This window comes from Pieris brassicae, chromosome 5, assembly GCF_905147105.1.
Source record: "Pieris brassicae chromosome 5, ilPieBrab1.1, whole genome shotgun sequence".
NCBI lineage: Eukaryota > Metazoa > Arthropoda > Insecta > Lepidoptera > Pieridae > Pieris > Pieris brassicae.
Window position 1 is genome coordinate 15793105 of NC_059669.1, and position 23659 is coordinate 15816763.

Consider the following 23659-nt stretch of genomic DNA (forward strand, 5'->3'; position numbering starts at 1 on the left):
CATATGGGGGGTCACTTGTCACGTCATAATACCTTATTTTATATTATATACCTGAATAGTGTAATTCAGGTCATCATATTTAACATTTAATAAGTGGGCTCGTATAAGTATAGTTAATAAGTAAATCAAAAAATTCCCATTAACTTTTATTAATCCGTATACATACATATATTTAAAAGCAACTGTAACAACGAACGAACAACGATTACAAGATTAAAACACGTTTGTAAATTTAAACTTAACTGAAGAAATAGTACATCCGTGATACGTACGTAGTATATTGTAAGTAAAAGACAATATTAAATACTATCAAAATCATCTCAAAACGGATGGATCATCAACTCTAGCCATAAACAACGGTATTGTGAACTGTGTATCCCACAGGATTGCAATGAACGGCCTATTGGCTTTAAAATGTGGTTGTGGATCCTCAAAAGATAGCGCGATTGCTGCGAATGCTGATGCTGCAGCTGCTGTGACTCCTTGCTCATCGATGGATAGGTATCCAGAATGAAGAGCATCAGAAATCTGTGGCGGGTAGGTTCGGTAAACCCCAATACCGGATAATTCTGATTCGGAATTGAATATGTTGTTTATTCCCATCTGTTAAAAAAAATTAATGACTACGAGTTGTCGATTCCTCTTTCCAAAAAAAAGAAGCATTTCCTTTTATTTACCTTTCCGCTGAACAGTTAACTTTTAGTTAATAAAATATATCTAACTACAGGAAAAATTATCGGAATCTCCATTAGCGATACAGACAGTGATCCAGATTCCGATAAGTTTTTCTTGGCCGAAAGCCCATCAGCAGTACGTATATTGAAAAAGCGAAATTCATCTTGTCTATAAAAACTACATACTTGCAGAGTACGGGCGCATAAGCTTAGGAGAATTAGCAATGATTACTTTTCTTGTTCAATTAGTCTTACTTTCTATAATATATTCCGACAAAAGGTGAACTTAGGGTCAGAGTTTAATACATAACCAAGCATGAGGTAAGACAGCAAATATAACAAATATATTTTACTATAAAACAACTTACATTTTTCAAAACTGGTCGCAGGTTTGTATCAGATTTCATTGTAAATTTCGGAATCTCAATATTAATTTCCACAGGTTGTAGTTCATGGTAATTAATGATGTCATCGTCTGTAACTTTAGACAATAACTCTTCAGTAGTGACGCCTTCATTGGGCATTATGAGAACTAAAGAATATTGATACCTCTGGAAAAAAACATTTAACTTTACTCCAATATTAACATTTTAATATAGTAGAGATATATGCCAAGATTATCTCTGTTACAATCTCTTGGATGCCTTACGAAAATATTTCAGTTTTATCTCAATGAAATAGGCGTCTTGTAAAGGCCTTAATTCCGGCAATAAATTATTTTAAAGCAAAGTATGATGAGAATAGTGAATAATAGTTAGGAAATTTTGTCATATCGAAATATCTCTGACTCATATCTCAATAAGTCGTTACGGTGTTTTACAGTTGTTCAATCAGTCTTGATTAGAAGAGAGAAGAGAGTAGAAATAAACGTCTGTTTATTTCTACACGACGCACATATTGTTATGAAAACGTTCATTATATCAAAATTCATTACCATATTTACACTATACTATATACCTTAGACCAACAACAAAAAGTAAAGTGAAGTTATACATATACGTGAATAGTTATTTATGTAAAAAAAATATGTGAAAGCGTTTAAAAAACTCAAACGTTTATTTTCAATTCAAAACAAAACGTTTAAATGGGACATGACATTGCCATCTGGGATCAAACATCTTAAATTTTCCTTCCAACCTTCAATTTTAGGACTTTTCCTTTCACCATTCAAATTTGGGAACCTAACCCAATTAACTAGACCACTAAGGCCAATAAAACATCCAGGTGGATTGTAGGTATCCAGTACGTCGGCTACGCCGGAAAAGTGAGTACTTACTTCAAAAGGTAAAATAGCAACGAGAGAGTTAGTTCTGTCATCGGCGCCAAATTTGACAGACTGCCGCATCCGCATAAATGGTACTGTCACAGTTTGACGATTTTTCAAATAAAACTTCCGAGGCTGCGTGGCTTCTGGCTTGAATTTTGTCTCCCAAAGCCCCTTGAAGTAAACTACGTTTACCAGTACAAGTTGAGTGGTTGGATTGAAGATTTCTGAAAATATTTTTTACCATAATCTACAACAATATCTAAAGTTTATTTTTTTATAGAAATCAAAAAGAAATCTTTTTGTCAATGTAATTCGATGTGATAGATTGTATCTTAGTTTCCTCATTAAGATGACATTCGGATACAATACTTCTATAACTAATGTAACTTATACCTATAACCGTTTCACCTTCTTTCGTAATAACCTAGTCATTATAGTAAGTTCACCTCGGAATTCGAGGTGCCCTGCTGTAAGTCTGTAAACACTTGTATATTGACACCCTAAAAGTTGTCTCAAAACCTATACTACAAAATTCTCAATTTTTTTCATTTGAAATAATAAAAATTTACAAATATTTATAATCATCGATTTATCGATAGTTCATCCTCAATATACAAGTATTTACAGACTTACAGCTGAATATCTTGAATTCTTACCTAATTTGAGCTTAAATGATTGGACTATAACGACTTAAAATGTAAACATATGCAGTATTTGTCGCAATTTATATTGACGATATTTTGATTTATTAAATAAGAAAAAGAGCATTGCATAAATTATTGATGTATTCATAGCAAAATGGTTTTTTTTTTATTTTTGAGAATAAAAATCTGGTGCGATAACCTAAGCGCATAATCTGCGTGACGGAAAACTTTTTTTTCATAAGAAATAAATATAAATCGTATAATAGGAATCCTTTTAAACGTAATTTTGAGTCCTTGACATTTTCTTTATATAAAATATTGTCATGCGAAAATTTTAAGTTCCGGAGGTGATAATTTAAGCTTTTGTATTATATAGACAAACCACGCGTACGAATACAGACCAAATACACGCGAAACACTAAAATTCTACGCCACCTAAATTCGTACCTGGTGGGATCATATCAGTGATCTTTTGGTTGGTATTATCCGCAATCCATTTGTTTATCCTATTCGCGGCATCATCGGCTCTGGCGAAGTTCATTGGAGTGACTTCGCTGCCAAAATTACGAATTGCTGTGCTTTTAAAGGCGGGATCCATGTCAAAGGAATCGGATACAACAACATTATTTGCTACATTGAGTACGTTTCGAGAATTCCGTTTCTGTAAATAATTAGAACATACATTTGGTAAATTAAAAAGATCATTAGACAATATAAAATGATAATGGGTAATTATGATAAAACTTTGCATTTACAAAACTGTAACAATAATTAATGAACCGCATACTTCTAACTGATCAAGAGGCATTATTAATTTGACGCTTAGCGTCTTCTACAAAAAATTTGATTACCCTCATATCAATCGTGAGACGTCGATATATAGGTGCCGTGATCTCTGGTGCCATGCCTAATACATTTGTAATCTGCTGTTGCGCTCCGCCATTGGTTCCTTGCTGCAGCAGAGCCAAAAGCGTCGCTATGGATGTTGGAGACATCATTATGTTTCCAGATTGTAATTGTACTGCACTCTGAAATTGTACACGTAGGTAGTTATTATAGTTTGACGTCCGCTAAATGGGGCATGGCATTTCAAATTCTGACATTCTAGGTCATTTCTAATTGTTCTGCATCTATCTCTTTTGAGCAAATAGATAATTTTCCATTAATATTTTTACTGAAAAGATTTTAGAATTTAGAATTTTTTATTTTTATTTACATACAATAAATTACACTATGTGCACTGGTGAAGCGGAAGCGTTCCGTTGGAAGCGGAAGGACCCTAGGTCGAATTGGTTCGGAAATACTTGAGTGGGCAGCTGATGCCACATGTTGGTGGTGCGTGGTAGAAATTGCCTTAAGAAACGCTCAGTTGTGGAACGATGGTCGTCAAGGTGATACGGATGGTATTTTGTATTCTGCCTTGATCAATTTAATAAGCTTTATTTCACAATTTAATAAAGTTTATATATCAAGTTGATAAATTTTATATCTCAATTAAATAAAGTTAAATTAAATAAATAAAGTCTCACGCCGGGCCCGGGCAACAACTTCTCCGGAAATATCGTCATGATATTTATGGGCCGCTGACCAGCGCCACCCGCGTTACCTATCGTACTATTAATGTCAGTGACATGTTTGAAAATCTTGCCGCAGAATTTTTCCAACATGTCGATAGCCCATCCCGGGATACCCTCATGCCAGTCTCGAGCTCCAAATCGCACCTGACCCTTTCGAATGTTGCACAGTCATCAAGGAAATGAACCACCGTATGGTCGGTTCTGTCGTCACAGTCAGACACGGGGCTCATCTTCAATTTGAGTCTGTGTAAATAGTGTCCAAAAGCCCCGTGGCCAGTCAGGATCTGCGCCATGTGAGGTGTGAAACGCTTTGTCTTGATTTGTTTGTATGTTGTTTTTGCATTCTTAAAAAAACATTTTTTGACTGAGGCTGTTTCGCCCCCCACATAGCGCTCGTTCCAGGTGTCTATAGTCTTGAGTCTTGTCAGTCGTCGCAAGTAGGAAAGCGGATACGCATCGTACCTAGCGTACCCTAAGTACCGCGAATAGTACGTACATCGTACCATTCGCGTCCCCGTCTACTCGACGGCTTCCCCGGCGAGAGCGTCTGCACTCTCGTTTCCTGGAGTGCCAACGTGCGCCTTCACCCAAAAGAGTTCAATTTTAATTCCATTTACATGGCATTGTTCCAGGTTCTGGCGTATCTCGGCAAATTGGGGATCGAGAGAGCGTTCACCCGCGATGGCCTCCAGTGAAGATCGACAGTCGCTGAGCACAGCCGCATTCCGCCTCCCTTTTGTCACTGCGTCCTTCAGAGCGGTTAGCCACCTGGTACACTGTACAGTACGGAGCCAGCCGCACCTTTTTATTTCTAGTCTCGGTCCCATTTTGCCACTCAGTCCAGGCCGCTCCCACTCCCGCGGATGTTTTGCTCCCGTCTGTATATAATTTTGTCATAGTAATGTAATCGATTTCTGACGGGTCGTACAGTCTTTTGTAAGTTATTTTAAGTCTTTTGCCTGGGTGTGGCAGCTCAGTGTATGCCAGTCGCGTCTCTATAGTGTTGTCACATGCTACGTGTGGTGACACCCCCTTCCGCCGATATATGCGGCCGCAGCCTCCTTAACGCGAAGGTCCAGGGGTAGTATCCCTACAAGCAAGGCCGCTGAGTTGAGTGCTGTTGTCCTGTATGTCTTTGCTATTTTTTTTTGCCAAGCGCCTTGTCATGCGATCTAATTTCTTTCTAATAAAAACTTTTTCTACTGCTTGCGCCCACACAGCCGCGGCGTATAGGACTATAGGCTCAATTAAGCCCCATCCTATATTTGGCACTTTCGAAACTTGTCTATATATTGATAGTCTTAGTGTTCAAGTTGTCTATATGCCCTTTAAAAGTTAATGCAGCGTCTATTTCTACGGCCAGGATCCTTATTTTGTTTGTTTATATTATTGTCACATTATTCATCGTGAGGCGGGGGTGGGCAAACTTACGTTTGCGTATCACTACCATCGCATTGGCTTTGTGAGGCGCAAACCTAAGCTTGCTTCTCTCGCCCCACTTATACACAAGATAGTATAATATTATCCTATTTTAGATACCTCCTCTCCCGTGTCTTCATCTATCATAAGCAGGAAATCATCTTGAGCCTTAACCTGCTCATCATCTATAAATATCAATAATAAATTGGTTAACTAACATTATATTAATTTACCGTATGTAATTAAGGATCAAATTGAAAAGTTATATTTTTTAAAAATAGATCGATAAAAACAAATCGATTTTTTTTTGTTATCCTTGGGTTGTTGCGCGAGGCACCTGCAAGAGTGAGACCCCGGGCGATTGCCCTGTTCGCCACCCCTTAAGGCCGCCGCCTACAAGTAGCTGTTCATCATCGGGCGTCGAGGCAGAATACGAAATTCCACCCGTATCACTTCGCCGTCCGCCGTTCCACAACTAAGCGTTCTTCAAGGCAGTTTTTGCCGCGCACCACCACTATATAGAACCAGTTGCAGTACTTTCGAACCAATTCGAAATCAAAAAAATCAAAATAAAAATGTTAGCCAATTTCGGAAACTTTTCCGTTAGTTGATTAATATAAATTTAATAACTATTATGAAATAATTCTTACCCTTAACAAATTGACACCTAAATTTGTAACTCCGTGGCTTACATTGCTAAGTAGTTCTTTCTGTGGCTCCACATTTTGAAGAACATTTGGTTTCGAAAATCGCGACTGCAACCCCGAGAAATTATTCCGATTTTGAAAATCATTGTAGTTATATCTCTGAACTGGTTCAGTAGGGTAGTAAATACCGTTATCATTTATATGGTTATTTGGGACGGAATAAAGATACTGTTGATTCTGCTGTCCATTGTTCGACCAGTCGTTGGCTGTTTGACTTGCGACAAACACAAATAGAACTTGTAAAACTGAAAAAAAAATGTTTATTTCACTGTCCCGGGCCTAATATGTTACGCGATAATTGTATGAATTATCAACAATATTTTGCTTAGTTTTATGAATTAATTTGTGGAAAATATCAGTGTTAAGTTGAATACCTGCTTAGACATAATAATGGTATGCATAATTAAATAATTGTTATGACGTATTCCATCTGATTGATGTGTCTTTTTTTGTAATCGAGCACTACATTCTCAGACAGTGCTGCCAACTCCTATAGAACTATAAGTTACTAGGACGAACTTCAAAAACCCATAAATATCGATTAAATTTCGTACAGTTTAAAGGTACAAATGTGCATTAATTGTATGAATAAAAAAATACACTCTAGTAGTATAAAATAGCTGTTCTTTGATATTTCGGTTATAGGAGTTTATATTACCTGCCAATTGTTTATGTTTATTGTGTACCCCCTAAAAACCCCGTGAACATCCATAAATTTGGAAAGATAACCCCAAGGTGGCATAACTGTTCTCAGACTCAGTTCGGTTAATTCATTCTCCGTGTACGCAACGGACAAAAAAGCTCAACATTGAATATTATTGCTAGAAATGCAGGCGCCAAACAGAAATTACTAATGTCAGAATTATACTCGAAACCCTGCTACTAAGTACAATAAATCATTGATAATGCTTAAAGACAATTTGACAACGACAAAACAATTCATATTAGATAGGTACTACTAATAGGATTTTGTCTGTATCTATTAAATTAATTACTAGGAAGAACATGTTTGGCCTTGTTGTTCACGTGGTTTATATGCGTTTTAAAAGATACTAAGTAAATTATAAACTTAGGTTAATATGAAATATAAAAACAACTTACCGATTAAGAACATTTTCATATTACTACACAAACGATTATTAAATATTAATAATGAAATTAAGACACATTCTCATGACTAAAATATATCGTATAGATCCACTCACAACAACACCAAGCAAGAGATTGACCGTAAACAAGTTATTATATTTATCATATGTTTCAATTCATTGAATAATAAACCTTAACTAAATGTTCATAAAGGTTTATTTTAAAAAAGTTGTCATAAAACGTTTTTAATTTAGTGAAAACCATCTTCCTTGTGGTTTTCCCTATTGTAACTGGTTTACTGGAAGTTATTTTAATGCAATACTAATGTAGCATATATATTATATTTACAGTTTGGAAATTAAGCACTTAAAACTACGAATCGGTGAAGCGACTATATTTCTTAATCGCGATAATATCAAGCATATGCATCAGTGTTCATTTGACATATTTAGGAATTTATAAGGCATAAAATAAAGTAAAATATATTTGTATAGAATTTGACTGATTATGACTTTGTTCGCCGTGTTATTTATTTCTTTATTTGCGCGCCATCTAATGATGGTTTCATCACGTCATTATTTCAAAGGTATGCTTAAGAACAATGACCAAAACACATAAAAAAGACATACATGTCTTTAATTGTTAAAAATGTTGTCATTATTTTTTTTAGATCGTACGTTAAAGTAAAGCTGCTTGCTAAGGCCCATTATAATATAAATGAATATTTAAACGATCCTAGTGCTTGGATATGAATTGCTCCAGTATAAAGAGGTAACGCGATTGAATTTCGGCGGCATTTCCAGACACGGGGCGATCGTCAACATCCGCGACTGTTTTAATGTCAAGTGGGAACAAACCGTGATTCATGTAGTATCGAATTATTTCATTATAATTAGTATTATTATTATTTTCTTTGGCAGCCAAGTTCACATTTCAAGGAACGGCATGTTCGCTTAAATATGCTTGTGGCGGCGTCCATTAGATTCATACGGGAACAAATATAATTTAATGACAAAGTACAACTTCACAGGTGACTGCCTATGTTTGTAATAAAACTTCTCATTTATATAAAACTTTTATTTTATCACATTCACTTAATAATAAAATAACTTAATTAAAATTACAATTAATTATTAGAACATTATTTTAATTCCACATTTCCTGATTTATCAATTTATTGTTGAAGTGGTTGAGGTTGACACTGCTTCATTGAAATGGCTTATCCGAAATAAATAGACTTTTTATCTTTAAACAATTTGACATTTAACATGAATTACTTAAAAATAGTTTTAAAAAATTAGCACGTGTTTCATTTATTACAACACACCTAGAATTCACAAATAAGTTTTGATTTATAATTCAATTAAATTTTTGAAATGACGGTACTTTTAATAGTATGTCAGCTTTTAATAATTTGACCGGTTGAATAAATATGTTCAATAGTTGTACCATGTGTTTGACAAAGTCGTGAAGATTCTGCTTTTAAAATTAGCAAAAAATAGACTTTTCATAAAAATATTTTACACAGACCTTTAATTTGCTCATATGTTTGGCAATAACCAAACTAAAACAATTAATAATTTCTACAATTACAACTATAATATTAATACATTAAAAATGCCCTGACAATGCCCTCACCCCCTGTATGATACAAATAGTTCAATTCATTCTTCAATGTTTCTAATATACTTAAATCGTTCTTAAATAGTTTTTTCGTTGCGGTAAACTCAAAATCATCGGTAAATAACATTTTCAGGGTTTCGATTTGTGCAATACAGACTTCTATTATATTGTCGTCTTTCATTATAGCAGCTTGATACCTGTAATAAAAACAAAAACTTGCGAGACATCATATTGTAGATTATAACTAATTCATTTAGAATTTGTTATATCTATTTATCAATGCGATATAATTCCTATAAAGTGAAATTAAATTTTAGGGTCTTGAAACTTCGAGTCTAGTATTACTAATTGTTTTGATTGGTTTGTTTGCTTCAAATTGAATGTTTTCAAGTATAACGTATTAATACGTTTGCTAATTTTAATTATTTGTGCTAATAGGAAATCGGCATTGGTTGAACAAAGTATAACCCCCAAACGATAATTCGTCAATACATGTACTTATCAGTGAAAATCGTTAGTTTGTGTAATTAAATTAGATATACAATAATATAAGTAAGAAATTATCTCCTTATTCTAAGCTTATTCTAGCATAACTATTCCTAATATAAGTTCGAATAAGCAAGTTTCTATTTGTACTACTGTAAGTATCTAATCGTTTCCTCTGGACCTCTTCGTCTCGTGACCATTTTCATACAAAGCCCCACCTGTTGTATATAGTGACGTTCTCTCAAAAAGGTCCCTTACTATTACACTTTACGTAATAGTACGTGAATTATATAAAAATATCAAATCATTTACGAACACAAAAGATCCTCGAAGTTTCTCGGACAAATGTTGTTTCTTTAGAAGTAATAATGCAGTTCTGATGGCCGCTGCAGCGATAACTGAAGGGTACTCATTGCACATATCCAAATTTAGAGTCATTGCGCAAAGACATATGAATGAGGCAGACAACAAAATCTCCTCTGGGTGCTGATTGTTACACCACCAAGCTAAATATGTTATAAATTCTTGAGGAACAACGGGCTGACGTGGAATGTTCTAGAACAAAACATATTAACATATGCAGTGTGGCAGAGAATAGGGGTTTTACTTCGAGAGAATTATAGTAAAGTTCTGAGACCAAAAGGTGGGGGTCTTCGGCTTTAGTTTCACTGAATCGCCATCACAGACTACCTTCTGTATATAGGCTTAAAAAGTATATAATAAGTATCATAACTTAAAAATCTAAATATTTCTTAATTGATTTTAACATGTTTTGATAATGATATATACAGGTACTACATCTACTACTACATTTTCTCCGAACCAATACGACTTAGGGTCCTTCAAGAAAAGAGCGTACAAATTCTTAAAATGCCGGCAACGCACTCGCGAGCCCTTTGGCATTGAGAGTGTCCATGGGCGGCGGTATCACTTAACAACAAGTGAGCCTCCAGCCCGTTTGCCCCCTATTTTATAAATAAAAAGATTAACCTGGCTTAGCAACTAACATAGGAAAACTCGATTATCATATCGACATCCTTACCAGCAGCCGCAAAATCCTTTTTTCAACGGTACATAGATGTTCGGCATCAAAAACGCTGCCGGACTTCTCGACAAGCGCGCGTGCTGTGCAAACTTTACCATGAACCTTTCTTGATATCCAGAAACATGCAGTTATTGCGACAGGCAGGTCGTTGTCTTTTAGCTTGCGTTTTGTCAACACTGTATCGAAGTACCACGCCGCTGTTTGGATGACCGCTGGGTCACCTGTACTCTAAAGAGTATATTCTTAGTTTGTAAGAACGAACAAAAACATAATTTGATATGATATAACTAAATTAGTTTTAGTAACATATTAAGTTAAGGTAATGTTTTTTATTATACATGCACTTTCAAAACTGATGAACACACACGAACAGTGTTGGCCTAGTGGATTGAGCATGATAAATCAAAACTGTACACCAAAGGACTTCTTTTATAAGGGCGTAATTAACTTTGAAAACATCGTGATAAAACCGGCATAGACTTTTAAATCAACGGCATTTATTACAAAAGGATGATCACCTACTTGGCTATTAAGAAAAAATATATGTTGATAAAGAAACAGAAATATGAGAATTGAAGGCTATAGCGTCACTGATTACAGGCTAAATTTGTTAGGTTCTAATATCTAAGTATAATCTGAAGACAAGACGAAATTTTCCTAAACCAGATATCTCTAAAACGAGGGACAAAGCGATGACGAATAATGAGTAAACAGCGGAATGAACGCTCAATTGATTTTTTAATAAATGATACCTCAAAAAAGGTCAAGGAAGACGGACTGCTTTATTAATATTACTTATAGCAGGTAGGCGATAGATGCCACAATTTTTTTTAAATATTATGTTCTTTATATTTATTTCTAGTTGTGAGCAGTGAAGGTTCTAAGGCGATCTAATAAAAAACTTACGTTTATATCTACAAGCCAATTCAATGCGAACGCCCGGTTTTTTATCACAATTAAGAAAGTCGGATACGGCGTCTTTTCCTCTTTTTCTAATAAATATGTGAATATATCCATTCCATAAACACGATTACACGTCGCATCACAGGAAACTATAAAAATAACAAACAAAATATACACAAAGTTCAATTGTTGATAATAAAAATTAAATTTAAATTAGTAACGTTGTAATCTGGATACAAATATATTATTGGCAATAAAATAACCAACTCAATAGCAAAGTTACACATTCTTTTATAGAACAGGTGGTAAACGGGCAGGAGGCTCACCTGATGTTAAGTGAGACCGCCTATAGACACTCAATGCCAGAGGGCTCGCGAGTGCGTTGACGGCCTTATATGATTTTTTCCTGAAGTACCCTAAGTCAAATAAGTTCGGAAGTACTTCAGTAGCCAGCTGGATTTACATAGTAGTAGTGCGCGGTAAAAACTGCCTTAAAAAAACGATCAGTTGTGGAACGACGGACGTCGAGGTGATACGGGTGGAATTTTGTATTAGGCCTTGACGTCTAATTTGTGAATCTCATCTGCAAGTATTAATTCGAACAACTCCTCTGAACACCTTCCGTGGTAAATGCAGTTTAAACAATTTCATAATTCATAACTAAAAAAATATAACTTACATTTATGAGTTTTTACATTTGCATTATCTATTAGGCGCTTTGGAATTAGAACTTCTTCAGTAAACGATAGAGACTTGGCGACAGATACCACACCTTGCAGTTCTCGACTGTGTGGTCTTTTCAAACTTTTCTTTATATTCTTAACACGATTGTTCTTTGGCAACGTTGATGGAGTCAACTCCTTTTTTTCTGTGGCATTTTCTTTATTATCGTTTTCGTTAAAAACACTGAAGCCCCAATTAACATCTTCACTGTGCCTCACTGTTACAAATCTCGTATCAGCTATAGAAAAACTATTTGATTTACGTAACCCTTTCCTCTTTTCATTTATTGAATTTTGTATATTTGTTGAGACGTTTGAATCTAAATCCAATAATGTTTTCAATGGCTGCCGTGATTCCTTTTTTAAACTTTTCTTCGGAACAGGTATTTTTGAAATAAACTTTTTCGAGGTTTTGTTCTGATCGGTGAGTTCCATTTTTCTTAATTAATATAAATTTAAAAGGGGTCTTTGTGTAACAGTTATAACTTTACTACAATGCAACAGTTATATGCGTCCAGCGCGTAATCACGTCACAAATTAACTGCTTAGAACACTTTTTGTTGAAAAATATTTTAGCCTACCCTATTAGATAAAAAAATCGAAGATGGTATTAACTTACATCAAAGTGACTTTTTTTAACATCTTGAGCGATAACACTTTAAAAACTATTTATATTTCAGTAAATTAAAGGGACATTTCGTATTTTAAACGATTTCAAACTGTACCTCGTATATCGTTTTAGAACACTTCACTTTTCACTTAATACTTCGTACATTCCAAATAACAACTGTGTCTTTTAATTTGGTAAAAATAGAGAGTGGAGGAAGAAGGGAGGCATACAGAATTGTCAATTCACACCGACTATTTGATATTTGGTAGAATATATTTTGGTATAGTTTGTAGTACTTCTAAATTTCACCAATTGTTGTTACCGAAATTTTTTAATAACAATTTTAGGAATACTTTCAATTTCATAATGATTGACTTACTAAACAGTACCTGGTTAATAAGTAAATGTGAAGTAAATTGTGGTTCATCAATACAAAAACATTAAGGGCAATCCCGAGCTAAGTCAAATCCGATACTTTTAACTAACCTAAACTTGTAAAAAATTAAAAGAATCCATAATCATTATATTGGTGGCCTTGATAAAAAAAACTATTTTTTTCACACATAGTTATTTCTGATTTATCATATATATCTAGGGAGAATAATACAGGCATATTATATAGCATTGATTAACTATAATTAACTACTTGAATGAAGTATCGAAATAAAACAAACATAAGAAAATAAATAATTTAACCTTAAAATCACATATCTTAAATAACTTACAACAAACTAAAATTAAAGTGTACTTTTTCACTATCAAATGCTTCTGGTTATAACCCAACATCTACATTTCAGTCATTTTATAACTTATCACAATGTATATTACACTATTGTGATAAGTCTTAAAAATTATTGAAATAAATTATACCTAGTAATTGTTAATTCTAAACCCTAAGCCTGTCTTGCAAATTGTACAAGCGCAGGAGTGTACAAAAACATATTGTAGATGTGTTAGTAACGTAATATATAACTTTTTATTTTTGAGAACTGTGATTTATTTTAACTCGATTAGTCACGGACGTTATTTAATCTATTGGAGTTTGGACTACACTACTTGTATATAAAGCTGACTATAAATAAGGAGACATAAAAAATGTTATCTTAGCTGCTCGTTGATAAATCTCAAATTTTCTTTAAGTTTGGTATTACCAAACTAAATACAGATATAACTGCACAGGCATAAGTTATAACAACCAAAGAGCTTTCTTCAAATTAAGACACTTTAAAAATTATCATTAGGTGGTTCAGGGTCATTGACCTTTCCAGCAACAACAACTAAATTATCCGAGCAGTCAATGATGTAAAACACAAACGGATGTTCAACGCAGAAACGCCGTGGCTCGGTCGAAGGTGCATTCTTGAGCTCCACAACATCGCTCGCTATAATAAATACACATGGTGTTAGTAAATTCTATATTTAACAGACACAAAAGGCTTATTACTGAAAGAAAACTGATCGAGATTACAGTTACAGTAATCTGAGTTATACGTTGGTCTTCGTGACTGGTAGTTTAAATATTTACAAATTAAATTTTTCATTATTATTCTAAATCTGTCTTATTGAACCGTAGCCTCGTAACCAAAGTAGTCATCTCTCTCTTTTCAGAATAGCATAAACAGCATTTGAGAGAAAGAGACGAAAAAGTACTTTAGCTTAGTCAAGTTTCTACGTGTACTGTGATTCCAGTATATCAAACACGTTATGCATTTAGACAGGAGCTAGGCTAAGTTCGCGGTAAGTTTGACTCTGATTAAGACAATACAAACCGGCTATAAGCGACGCAGATGAATTAGTATTGTCTACCCTCACGACAACATTCTGAACCAGTTCCTGAACGAACAGCCCTTCCTTAGATGATATTCCCGATAGTTCTGCGTCACGGCCAAATATTCGGCTTACACCAAACTGCAATTTCAAAATTATTCAATTTTAATGTGCGACTTCCACTTCGTATATTTTATGTGTTAACTACCCACTAAATAGGTACACAATTATTAATTAACTATTATAACAACTGTACTTCCAACGCATACACATATATAGTGAAGAGGTTGCTAACAAGAGGTATAAGAAAAAAACGTACGTAGTTTTTTTCTACGTAACAAATACACTGGTAAACATATTGTACAACTGGACTTTATAATGTAGGTTTTATAAGGTTGTGTTGTGTCAACCCTACCTTGACATACCATCTAGTTAGTACAAATACCTAAAAATTTTAATAATACCTTTTTTTACAACCTTACTTGGGTTTTATATTGGACTTTTATATGTATACTTAATCATCATTGAAAGAAAAATCTAGCCTCAATCCTCGCTGAAGTTTAAGATTATTTCATGACATAGTAATTTTACGACCGCATGATTATGTTCGCTAAAAGTACCTTAGCTAAAGCAGCGACGGGTTTCGTAGTAGTACTGACGTAGAAAGACGGCAGTGACACTTGAAGATCCTCTTCAAAAAGACTATCCTTGATCTCAGAAATAGAAGCCGATGGAAGGTCTGCTGTTAGTCTCATGAGACCGTCTCGGGATCTTGGATTTACTACTAGTAAAGCGTATCTATCACCCTAGAATATATAAAGAACAATGTATGGTAATTCTTACTTTCATAAAAATCATACTAGCAAAGAAAAAATATTTTAAAAAATTACATCATACGGCAGAAGCAGTGCCTCACTATCCAACTCCGGCAACGATCCAGTCATAAATTTTCCTCTAGTCTTCATCATCATTACATGTTTCTTCACAGAGTTGGATTTATAGAATAGACCAGGTTCAATGACATCAAACGGCTTCTTCCATGAGCCTCTGAAGTACATACCGTTGAAGATTATCATAATTGAGGTTGATTCTGAAAATTATATAAGCTTCATATAAAGTTTTGCGTTTTGTTTTAAAGAGTATATTATATTATAATTCAAAACGTCTTAAAAGCCTCAAGTAGTCATACAACGTTTTGTCATTGTTATTCATTTTCGAGAGCTAGCGAGAGAGAGCGAGATTTAACAGCTATTTGCGGGATATACTTTTAATGCTTTATATCCCATCTACATTCGGCATATAGTTAAGAACTGTTAATTATACCAAAAATATAACTGTACTGCTGTAGCATATTGGTAACGGCACGTAACTTGTCAATGTGAAATATCATACGGCAGCGAAAAAGCTTGCTGTTACCTGTCCCCTTCCATAGCGAGGGTCCTTGGAGTTTTAGATGGTATGAACATCTCATAATCCTACACGCTATGAGGAGGGTATGCGTAACGGAAATTCCAAAAGTCAGAAAAGGAAATGTTACAAAAGGAAACCAATAAAACGACAGTACTTAGCAACAATTGCCAAAAATACTTTCTGAAATACTACTAATAGTTAAGATGATAAAATTAATAGTATACAATAACATACTTGGATCACTGTCCTTTTTCCCAACACCATTTACAGAAATACTTGAAGCAATATCATTTTTGTTCATGAGCACGCGTTGGTTTCTAATATGGTTCCTAGCTTCATCAGCTACCATGGTCTCTTCTTCATCGTTACTTACTTCTTCGTTAGAAATTTTGACTAATTTAATTTGTTCTTTAATATTTTTAGCTGGTTTGTAAGTTATTTGCGATAAATCAATTTTCTCTGGTTTATCTTCAACAGCATATGTTATGAGTTTCTCCTCATTTTCGTTTGGAGGTTCGATATCTTGCATTTTTTTGTCTTCCTCATCTTCACCGAGGTTTGAATATCTTTCTACAGATCTTACATCTGTTAAGTAGAATTCTTGCAGTATTTTCTTATAGTCTTCATTGATAGAGTAGTTTTTGTACACATAGAAATAATTTTGTAACTCAGGTTTGTTGTATTCAAATTTATTTGTGTATTTTAATCTTTCCATTATGTAGCGATAATTCTTTCTGATAAGTTTCTCATCTTTGGGGAGATGAAGTGCATTCACCAACTGATCTTTAGTTTCTCCTTGGGCGCCCTCAGCCAAAATTGCAAGAATAGATGAATAGCCCAGGGGAGAAAACACAATGTTGTTAGTGTCATCAATGTAGCCCTGAAAATCATTAAAAAAAATCAACATATAACTTACAAGTGAACAATTATCAAATAATATACATAGGATTGTAGTGCCACTAGATTATTATTAGTATCTATGACGAGTACTGACCTAGTGGCTTGAACGTGTGCATTAGACGTAGACTTTTTTTCTTTCTGAGTGCGTATTTAATGTTTTCTTACTCAATTTAATAATACAAACACACAATGACACGACAATTCTTAGACCAAAAAATTGATAGCGTATGTCAGGCACAAAAGGCTGATCAGTTATTTGCATACTAAAAGAAAACAAGAAACAAGTACAGTTTTAAAAATAACATTACCTGTAATAGTGCTGTTGACAGTTCATTGGTAGCCTCTCCAATAAAGCTAGTTTCTTTGGGTTGATTTGCTTTCCCACGTCGTAGCCATCTTGCCGAAGATAAGCCAATACAGATCACCAGGACTAAAATTTAAAAGCTTTCATAACTAATACCACGAAAACAATGATTATAATTAAAAGCCATTTTATAAATTATTTTGTTCACTTTTAGTTCTAATTTATATCTTAGTCACAGAATTTCGGAAACAACTTACCTTACAAAAACATGTTTGTAAGGAAATAATAATGTTTAAGACGGTATGGTATACAAGTATACCGTAAACATGTTTCTTGTGTTATACTTCAGAAAATATTGTATGTATGAAGGTGTATGTAGGCCTAATCGTTTAGTTGATATTATTGAGGCAGGCCCTCGACTACATTCTGTTATTTTCCATACATTTTGAATGAGGAAGTAGGTAAACACTATCGTTATAATATAATTAAATTTAATATTAGATAAAAAGATATTTTAGCCAATATTAAAATTTGGTTAGTTAAAATAAAGAGCAGTGTTGGCCTAGTGGCTTCAGCGTGCGACTCTCATCCCTGAGGTCGTAGGTTCGATCCCCTGCTGTGAACCAATGCACATTCTTTCTAATTGTGCATTTAACATTCGCTCGAACTGTGAAGGAAAACATCACCGGCTTGCATTAGACCCAAAAAGTCGACAACGTGCGTCAGGCATAGAAGGCTGATTAACTAATAGGCAATCAGGTGATAATGAAACAGATACAGAAATTTGAGGCCGAGGCTAAAAATAAAGATTGTAGCGCCGTTCATTTATTTAAAGTAGTCTTTACTTCTCATCTTTTTTCATTTAATTTTCACACAACAGTTATTAAAATTTCCTTCATGGACATTAGAAATTTCGGTAAAAATTTCAATTCCTTGTGATGTTTCATACTGCTCGATGCATTATCAGGTAAAGATTCATTTGTTTATTTAAAGTCGCTTATAGCATCAAGATCGTTGGCGACCACAAAATACCTAAGACGTAGTTTTCATAATATTATAAACAGAAAGAAATATTTATGCTTGATTTTTTATAGTCCAGTCGGTGTCTCCTTGCTTGTCTTCGATTTATGTCGTTATTCCTTACAATAATTTCTATCAACATACAAGTAATTGTTGATTGGGTACAGATAAATTATTGGTGCATAACCGAGATTAAGAGTCACACGCTTAGGCTGCTCGCTTTTCCTAAATACAGTTTTATGTTAAGCACTATCTCTAATGAAGACATAATTTTTTCAGTAACAAAAATAGATTCAAATCGTACTCATACCAATTTACGTTCGTAAAGGGATTTCTTACTAACTGTACTTCGCATTAAATGCTTCCTTGATGGTAACTGTGCCATGTCGTGGTAAACACAACGGGTTCTTGGCAAGAGTATTTGGGTCTTCTAGCGGTATATTGCTATCTAGACTTCATGTTATTAATTAAAACACATTAACCTACACTTGTCTTCGTGCTAAGTGCGAAATATATTTCGCTACACGGCGTTTTCTTCAATGTGTTTTTTAATTCGACGAATTTTGGGTGTTTATTGTTCTTTACGTTTTAATATATTAATATAGATGTCTAAAACAATACTATTAAAGAACAGATATTTAGTCATATTAATACATGGAATTTTAAACAAATAACCTCATTAGTTTTAGGGACGTATTGTAATAATTGTTTAATTTATAACCGCTGTGTAAATGGAAACATATTGAAATATTTTACACAAACAGCTCTCTCCTGTTTAGTTTTAGCTTTTTTCTGTAACCATCTGTTAAGTATGTTCAACTAATTATCCACAGAAATTATACAGTAATTTATATCTAATTACCCCAGAATGTCAACTATGCGGCGCACATCCTTTATGAGAAACGAATGTATTAGTAATAGTTACTGTTAATATCTGAGTAGAGAATTTCTACAAAACGAAGGTTATTTTGTTTTTCAATTAGACCAATATATTATAGTAGAAATGTGTTAATTTTTCATACTTGTTACAAAAGACTCTATAATTTTATTGTTTAATTTAATGCGAGTTTGTCTATTACAAATAAACATAATACCTTGTTAAGATTCAAGAGTCACCATAAAGATACGTTGCGATGCAGACTGCATGCCAATCATGCGTATTGTCATTTATGATATTATAATATCTGTAGATACGCACCGATGAATTTCTAAGAAAGTCACCGGATACACGGTAACTTCCAACTTCAATGAAGCGTTTTGACGCATAATTTTGTACAATAAGTTAAGAGTATACAGAGGATTTAAACTTTTAATAGGAAAAATAGCAATTTTAAAAAGTTTGACCAAAAAAATACAAAGTATATCCGATCTGTTAAACTACTTTAATAAGATTTTAAGAAGATGTTTTTTCTTTGATTTTTGGGGCAATAGGCCAAGAGGCTCGCAAGTGCTTTGCCGGTCGGTATTGTTATAAAACTGCACGTTCATTAAGAGAAATATTTGTATGCCTATATTTGTAAAGCCGCATTCATAATACATATTAGTATTTTTATAAACTTTACACAATTGTGTAAAGTTACGAAAGGCTCTGCTAAAAATTATCGTTCATCCACAAAACAATATTATGAAGTTTATTATTCGCTAAGTGTTTCGACAATGCTAGATCATAACAAGGGGTTTTAGTCAAGATGACTTAACAGTAGTGTATGTAGAAAGTCGAAAACTAAATTTGTATGAAACTTTGTCGACACGAACTGTCATTTTCATACAAATTAAGTTAACACCACTGTTAAGGCATCTTGTCTAAGCCCCAAGCTTGACTTAGATCATCAAAGTAAAAATTCTACAATATGATTTTAAGGTTCATTGGAAGTGTTAAAAGCGTAAAGCACGGTACTGTGCGGTGAACGCACTTAACTGACCCTACTCTATTGAGTATTGTACTTCATGTACCGTCAGTCTGTTACTGAATCTATTTTTCCTCATCAAGAGGCAGACGCTAAGTTTCTACTCATAATCTTAGGGTGATATTCAGAAATGAGACTAAACAGCGACCTATGGTCCCCGTATGTCAAAAATATATTGTATGTCATCTCAAGTCTAGACTAGGGAAACAATCCCTTACATCAAAAGTTAGAAACCGTAGTTGATGTATTTAAATTAATAGAAAAAACATTTTAAAGGCTTCGTGGTTATAAATAAGAATATGAAAAGGCCATAAACATATAAAAATAAATTATTAACTGTATTTTTTTATTTAAATCCTATTTATATAATAATTATTGTTTCAAAGTGTATGTCAGAAAGTCGTGTAGTTAAAAAAGTTCTTGTTTTCAAAAACATCCTTAAATGAATCCTTTTTGCTAACCGTACAATCGCATGCCTGGGAAAGCAATCTCATGCAGTCATACTGTTAAATTATTTCTCTCGTACAAATTGTAACGCAGTCATACAGATTTATGTAACAAGAAACACAGAAAATGATATCTGTGAAGTTTTGCTTGTCTTGATCCTAAAGTATGGTATTTTATTTATTATGTAATTTAATATTAATTTAAAAAATTATTTACGTACGGAAATGACTTTATACATGTGTGTTTCCATAGATTATAGTAACTGCCACAAATATGGATTAGCAATACCTTTACTACATACTTTATAGTTGAGTTGGTATGTTTAATGACCACTACTAACAAAACTACACATATACCGTGAATAAGACAAGCTGTTCAAATGTAAATCTTGTATATTCTGACATCCATTAACCAATTCTTTTGTCAATAAACAGGGAAGAGATTTCTTAGAACCTTATAACCTATTGTAAAGTTTTATGAAATATTAAGTTTATGGAATTAGTCTTATACCAATTTGAATTTAAAAAAAAAAATATATATATATATATTGGGTAATAACATAAAATTGGGTTCTAAAATTTTCTTCTTTTACAGAATTAATAGTTTAAAACTTCTTGAAACCAGTGTCATGGTTGTTATATTACAGGAGTAAATATATTTAAAACGTATTTATAAAATAATTTTTAAACAGATTAAATCAATAGCGTATACTTGCCAATAAATGATGTGTAAAAATGTCAGTTAATATAATAAATATGATTATTAAATTCTCATAATAGAGATAAACTATTAAATGCGTATAAATATAATAAATTAATCATGAGTAATAATTTACAAGCTTTGAATAATTCATATTTTAATTATAATATTTTTCCAACTTTGTTGTAGTATAACGCCACTCTATAGTTTGCTGTTTTCCGTGACATAGATTTTTGTTGGCATAGAATTTCGTTTTTTTTTATAAAAAAATGTTTGCCTTATAATAATCTCAACAATATTATACAAATACCAAAGACTCACCTATAACAAATGTCTTCATCACTTCTTACAGCCAATGTCTGAAAAAGAAAATAAACATTTTTTTTAAATGTACCGTACATTAATGTACCTTACATACGTACTTACTTTATTTTTGTACCGTATTTAGGATGCTAAAATTGTTAGAAAATATACTGAGGCATATTATACACAGTGATGAGTTCATATGCACGCGAATTACCACATCTATTACTCGATAATATCTTGGTATGTATTTGAACATAATTTTATAGTGATATCATCTTATTATTTATTTAGATATATTGCCTCGATGTGTCCTTGACCTTCATATAGAGGATGAGACAACATGATCTTAAAAAGGAACTTAAAGCATTATACATTTTTTGTAGTTCTTAAACATTGGGAAAAAATTATGTGCACTTTTCCAAATATAAGGAAGATATTTTACGTAAAGCGAAATTATAAATAAATAAAACTTACGTGCTGGCTGTAGACGATAATAAAAAAAACCACTAAAATGTCAAATTGCGCGGCAAAGCACGGCCGTTTATACGCTGTGCTCGATGGAGAATGACGTTCACGGAAGACGCCGCACCTTGCTTTATATCGATATTTAAACAGTTATATTTAAAACAATAATCTCATCAGATGTCTTGGACAAGAAGTTAAAAATTAAAACAAAAAGTTAACAGAACTCAGTATTTCTGTTAACGATTTTTATTTCCTATCAAATTACACATTATAGCATTAATACGCCTGCTGTTAAAATACAGTCGCAATATGTATCTGTACAACTTTTAATTTGGAAATATCTTTTATTCAGTTTTCATAACATCAGCCAATTTTTATTTATTACTTCTTATAATATATAGCAATATATAAAAAATACAACAAATATGTTGTTGAAACACTTTAAACATATTTACCTACAATGAGAGTAAGAAATAAAAAAATAAGGACAAAAATAAAAATACCTTTTCAAAGTCATAATAAAAGCAGCGTGCAATCAGAATTTAATGCATAATGTTTTTTAGCATTCTTACACTTTTACGACATTTTCCTTACTTTGTACTCAAGTGTTCGACAATATAATCATGTTTATTATGCCCCTAAAACGATAAGTATACATTAAAATGTATAACACGTTGTTAATATACTACTACCGACAAAAGACAGATACTGCGTATAATATGATTTGTATAAAATATTAATAATAATAAACTAGATTAATATTATAGCAATGTAGAGTGAAAAAAAGGAAGAAAAAGGAGTGGAGTGATTTTATATGCAAATGCCTTCAACAAATTAAAAAGTTTAGTAAGACGTATTTTGTACAGAAAATAATAAAGTCAGAAGAAACCCCTTGTTTCTGAATATTCTTTTGAGTAGGTCACTCTTGGCACCCGTGGTCGCAATCGATTTCGGATTCCTGAAAATTATGTAATAAAAAAGGAAAACTAACTCGGACGATACTATCGGTAATTTGACGGCATCTTTTTGAATAAACTGTAGTGTTAGTGGGACGCGTTTTATTTTGCCAATAAGTGTCACAATAAATGGAAACCAGCTTTTTCGATGTCGTCTGGTTTATATATTAGCAATTGTGGTCAAATAGAAAGTGGTTATCTTTTATAAAAAATATGCTTTGTTATGCCTGAGGTTCATTTTCCAGTGTAGCCCCAAATTATAATAAATTTTCCCGCCTTTGAAGGTTGTGCTTGAATAGGGAACACTCGCACATGGCGGATATGGTTAAATCGCTGTATTGTCAGCGACGTATACAGTGGAGACAAACTTTAAGTAAGCGACACAGGTGGCCTAAAATATTTCATAAAAATAGGCACTGAATATCGCTAAATGATTTTGATAATGATAAAGCATACCATTAGCATTTTGTTAATTTAAATTTAATTGATAATGAAAGGTTGGGACGCACGTGGGAATGCGAACATAAAAAATAAATAGAAATTCCGGCATTAATTAAATTTTTAGTTATTCTATATCTAAACTAAGTTCTATAGATTTCGATTAAATTAAAAATATTGCACCAACATAAAAATGTATTTTTATACAAATATCTCTCAAAAATCTACTACAAAATATTACTGTATAGAATTGTATACATCTTTGCTAATTAAT

At 33.2% G+C, this 23659-nt stretch overlaps 3 protein-coding genes across 4 annotated transcripts; all 3 read right to left on the reverse strand.

Annotated features, from left to right (window-relative positions):
- Nucleotides 1-132: 132 nt before the first annotated feature.
- On the reverse strand, nucleotides 133-7517 carry LOC123709300 (antichymotrypsin-2-like). Its single transcript, XM_045660517.1, has 7 exons — nucleotides 7390-7517; nucleotides 6232-6533; nucleotides 3437-3613; nucleotides 3033-3246; nucleotides 1951-2165; nucleotides 1043-1225; nucleotides 133-603 (listed from the first exon to the last, which is right to left on the reverse strand). The coding sequence occupies exons 1-7, from the start codon at nucleotides 7406-7408 to the stop codon at nucleotides 316-318; spliced, it is 1398 nt and encodes a 465-aa protein (XP_045516473.1). The 5' UTR covers nucleotides 7409-7517; the 3' UTR covers nucleotides 133-315.
- A 1006-nt stretch (nucleotides 7518-8523) lies between these two features.
- LOC123709301 lies at nucleotides 8524-12732 on the reverse strand. 2 transcript variants are annotated; one of them, XM_045660518.1, is made up of 5 exons: nucleotides 12114-12730; nucleotides 11438-11583; nucleotides 10529-10759; nucleotides 9803-10041; nucleotides 8524-9197 (listed from the first exon to the last, which is right to left on the reverse strand). In XM_045660518.1, the coding sequence occupies exons 1-5, from the start codon at nucleotides 12589-12591 to the stop codon at nucleotides 8981-8983; spliced, it is 1311 nt and encodes a 436-aa protein (XP_045516474.1). In that variant the 5' UTR covers nucleotides 12592-12730; the 3' UTR covers nucleotides 8524-8980. The 2 variants fall into 2 exon arrangements, with proteins under 2 accessions (XP_045516474.1, XP_045516476.1); XM_045660520.1 differs by lacking the exon at nucleotides 9803-10041 and having other exon boundaries at nucleotides 9010-9197; nucleotides 12114-12732.
- A 711-nt stretch (nucleotides 12733-13443) lies between these two features.
- Nucleotides 13444-22114, reverse strand: LOC123709299 (serpin B4). The gene is made up of 8 exons (XM_045660516.1): nucleotides 22001-22114; nucleotides 21542-21579; nucleotides 17152-17273; nucleotides 16178-16823; nucleotides 15424-15623; nucleotides 15154-15339; nucleotides 14536-14674; nucleotides 13444-14148 (listed from the first exon to the last, which is right to left on the reverse strand). The coding sequence occupies exons 2-8, from the start codon at nucleotides 21558-21560 to the stop codon at nucleotides 13991-13993; spliced, it is 1470 nt and encodes a 489-aa protein (XP_045516472.1). The 5' UTR covers nucleotides 21561-21579; nucleotides 22001-22114; the 3' UTR covers nucleotides 13444-13990.
- Nucleotides 22115-23659: the final 1545 nt, after the last annotated feature.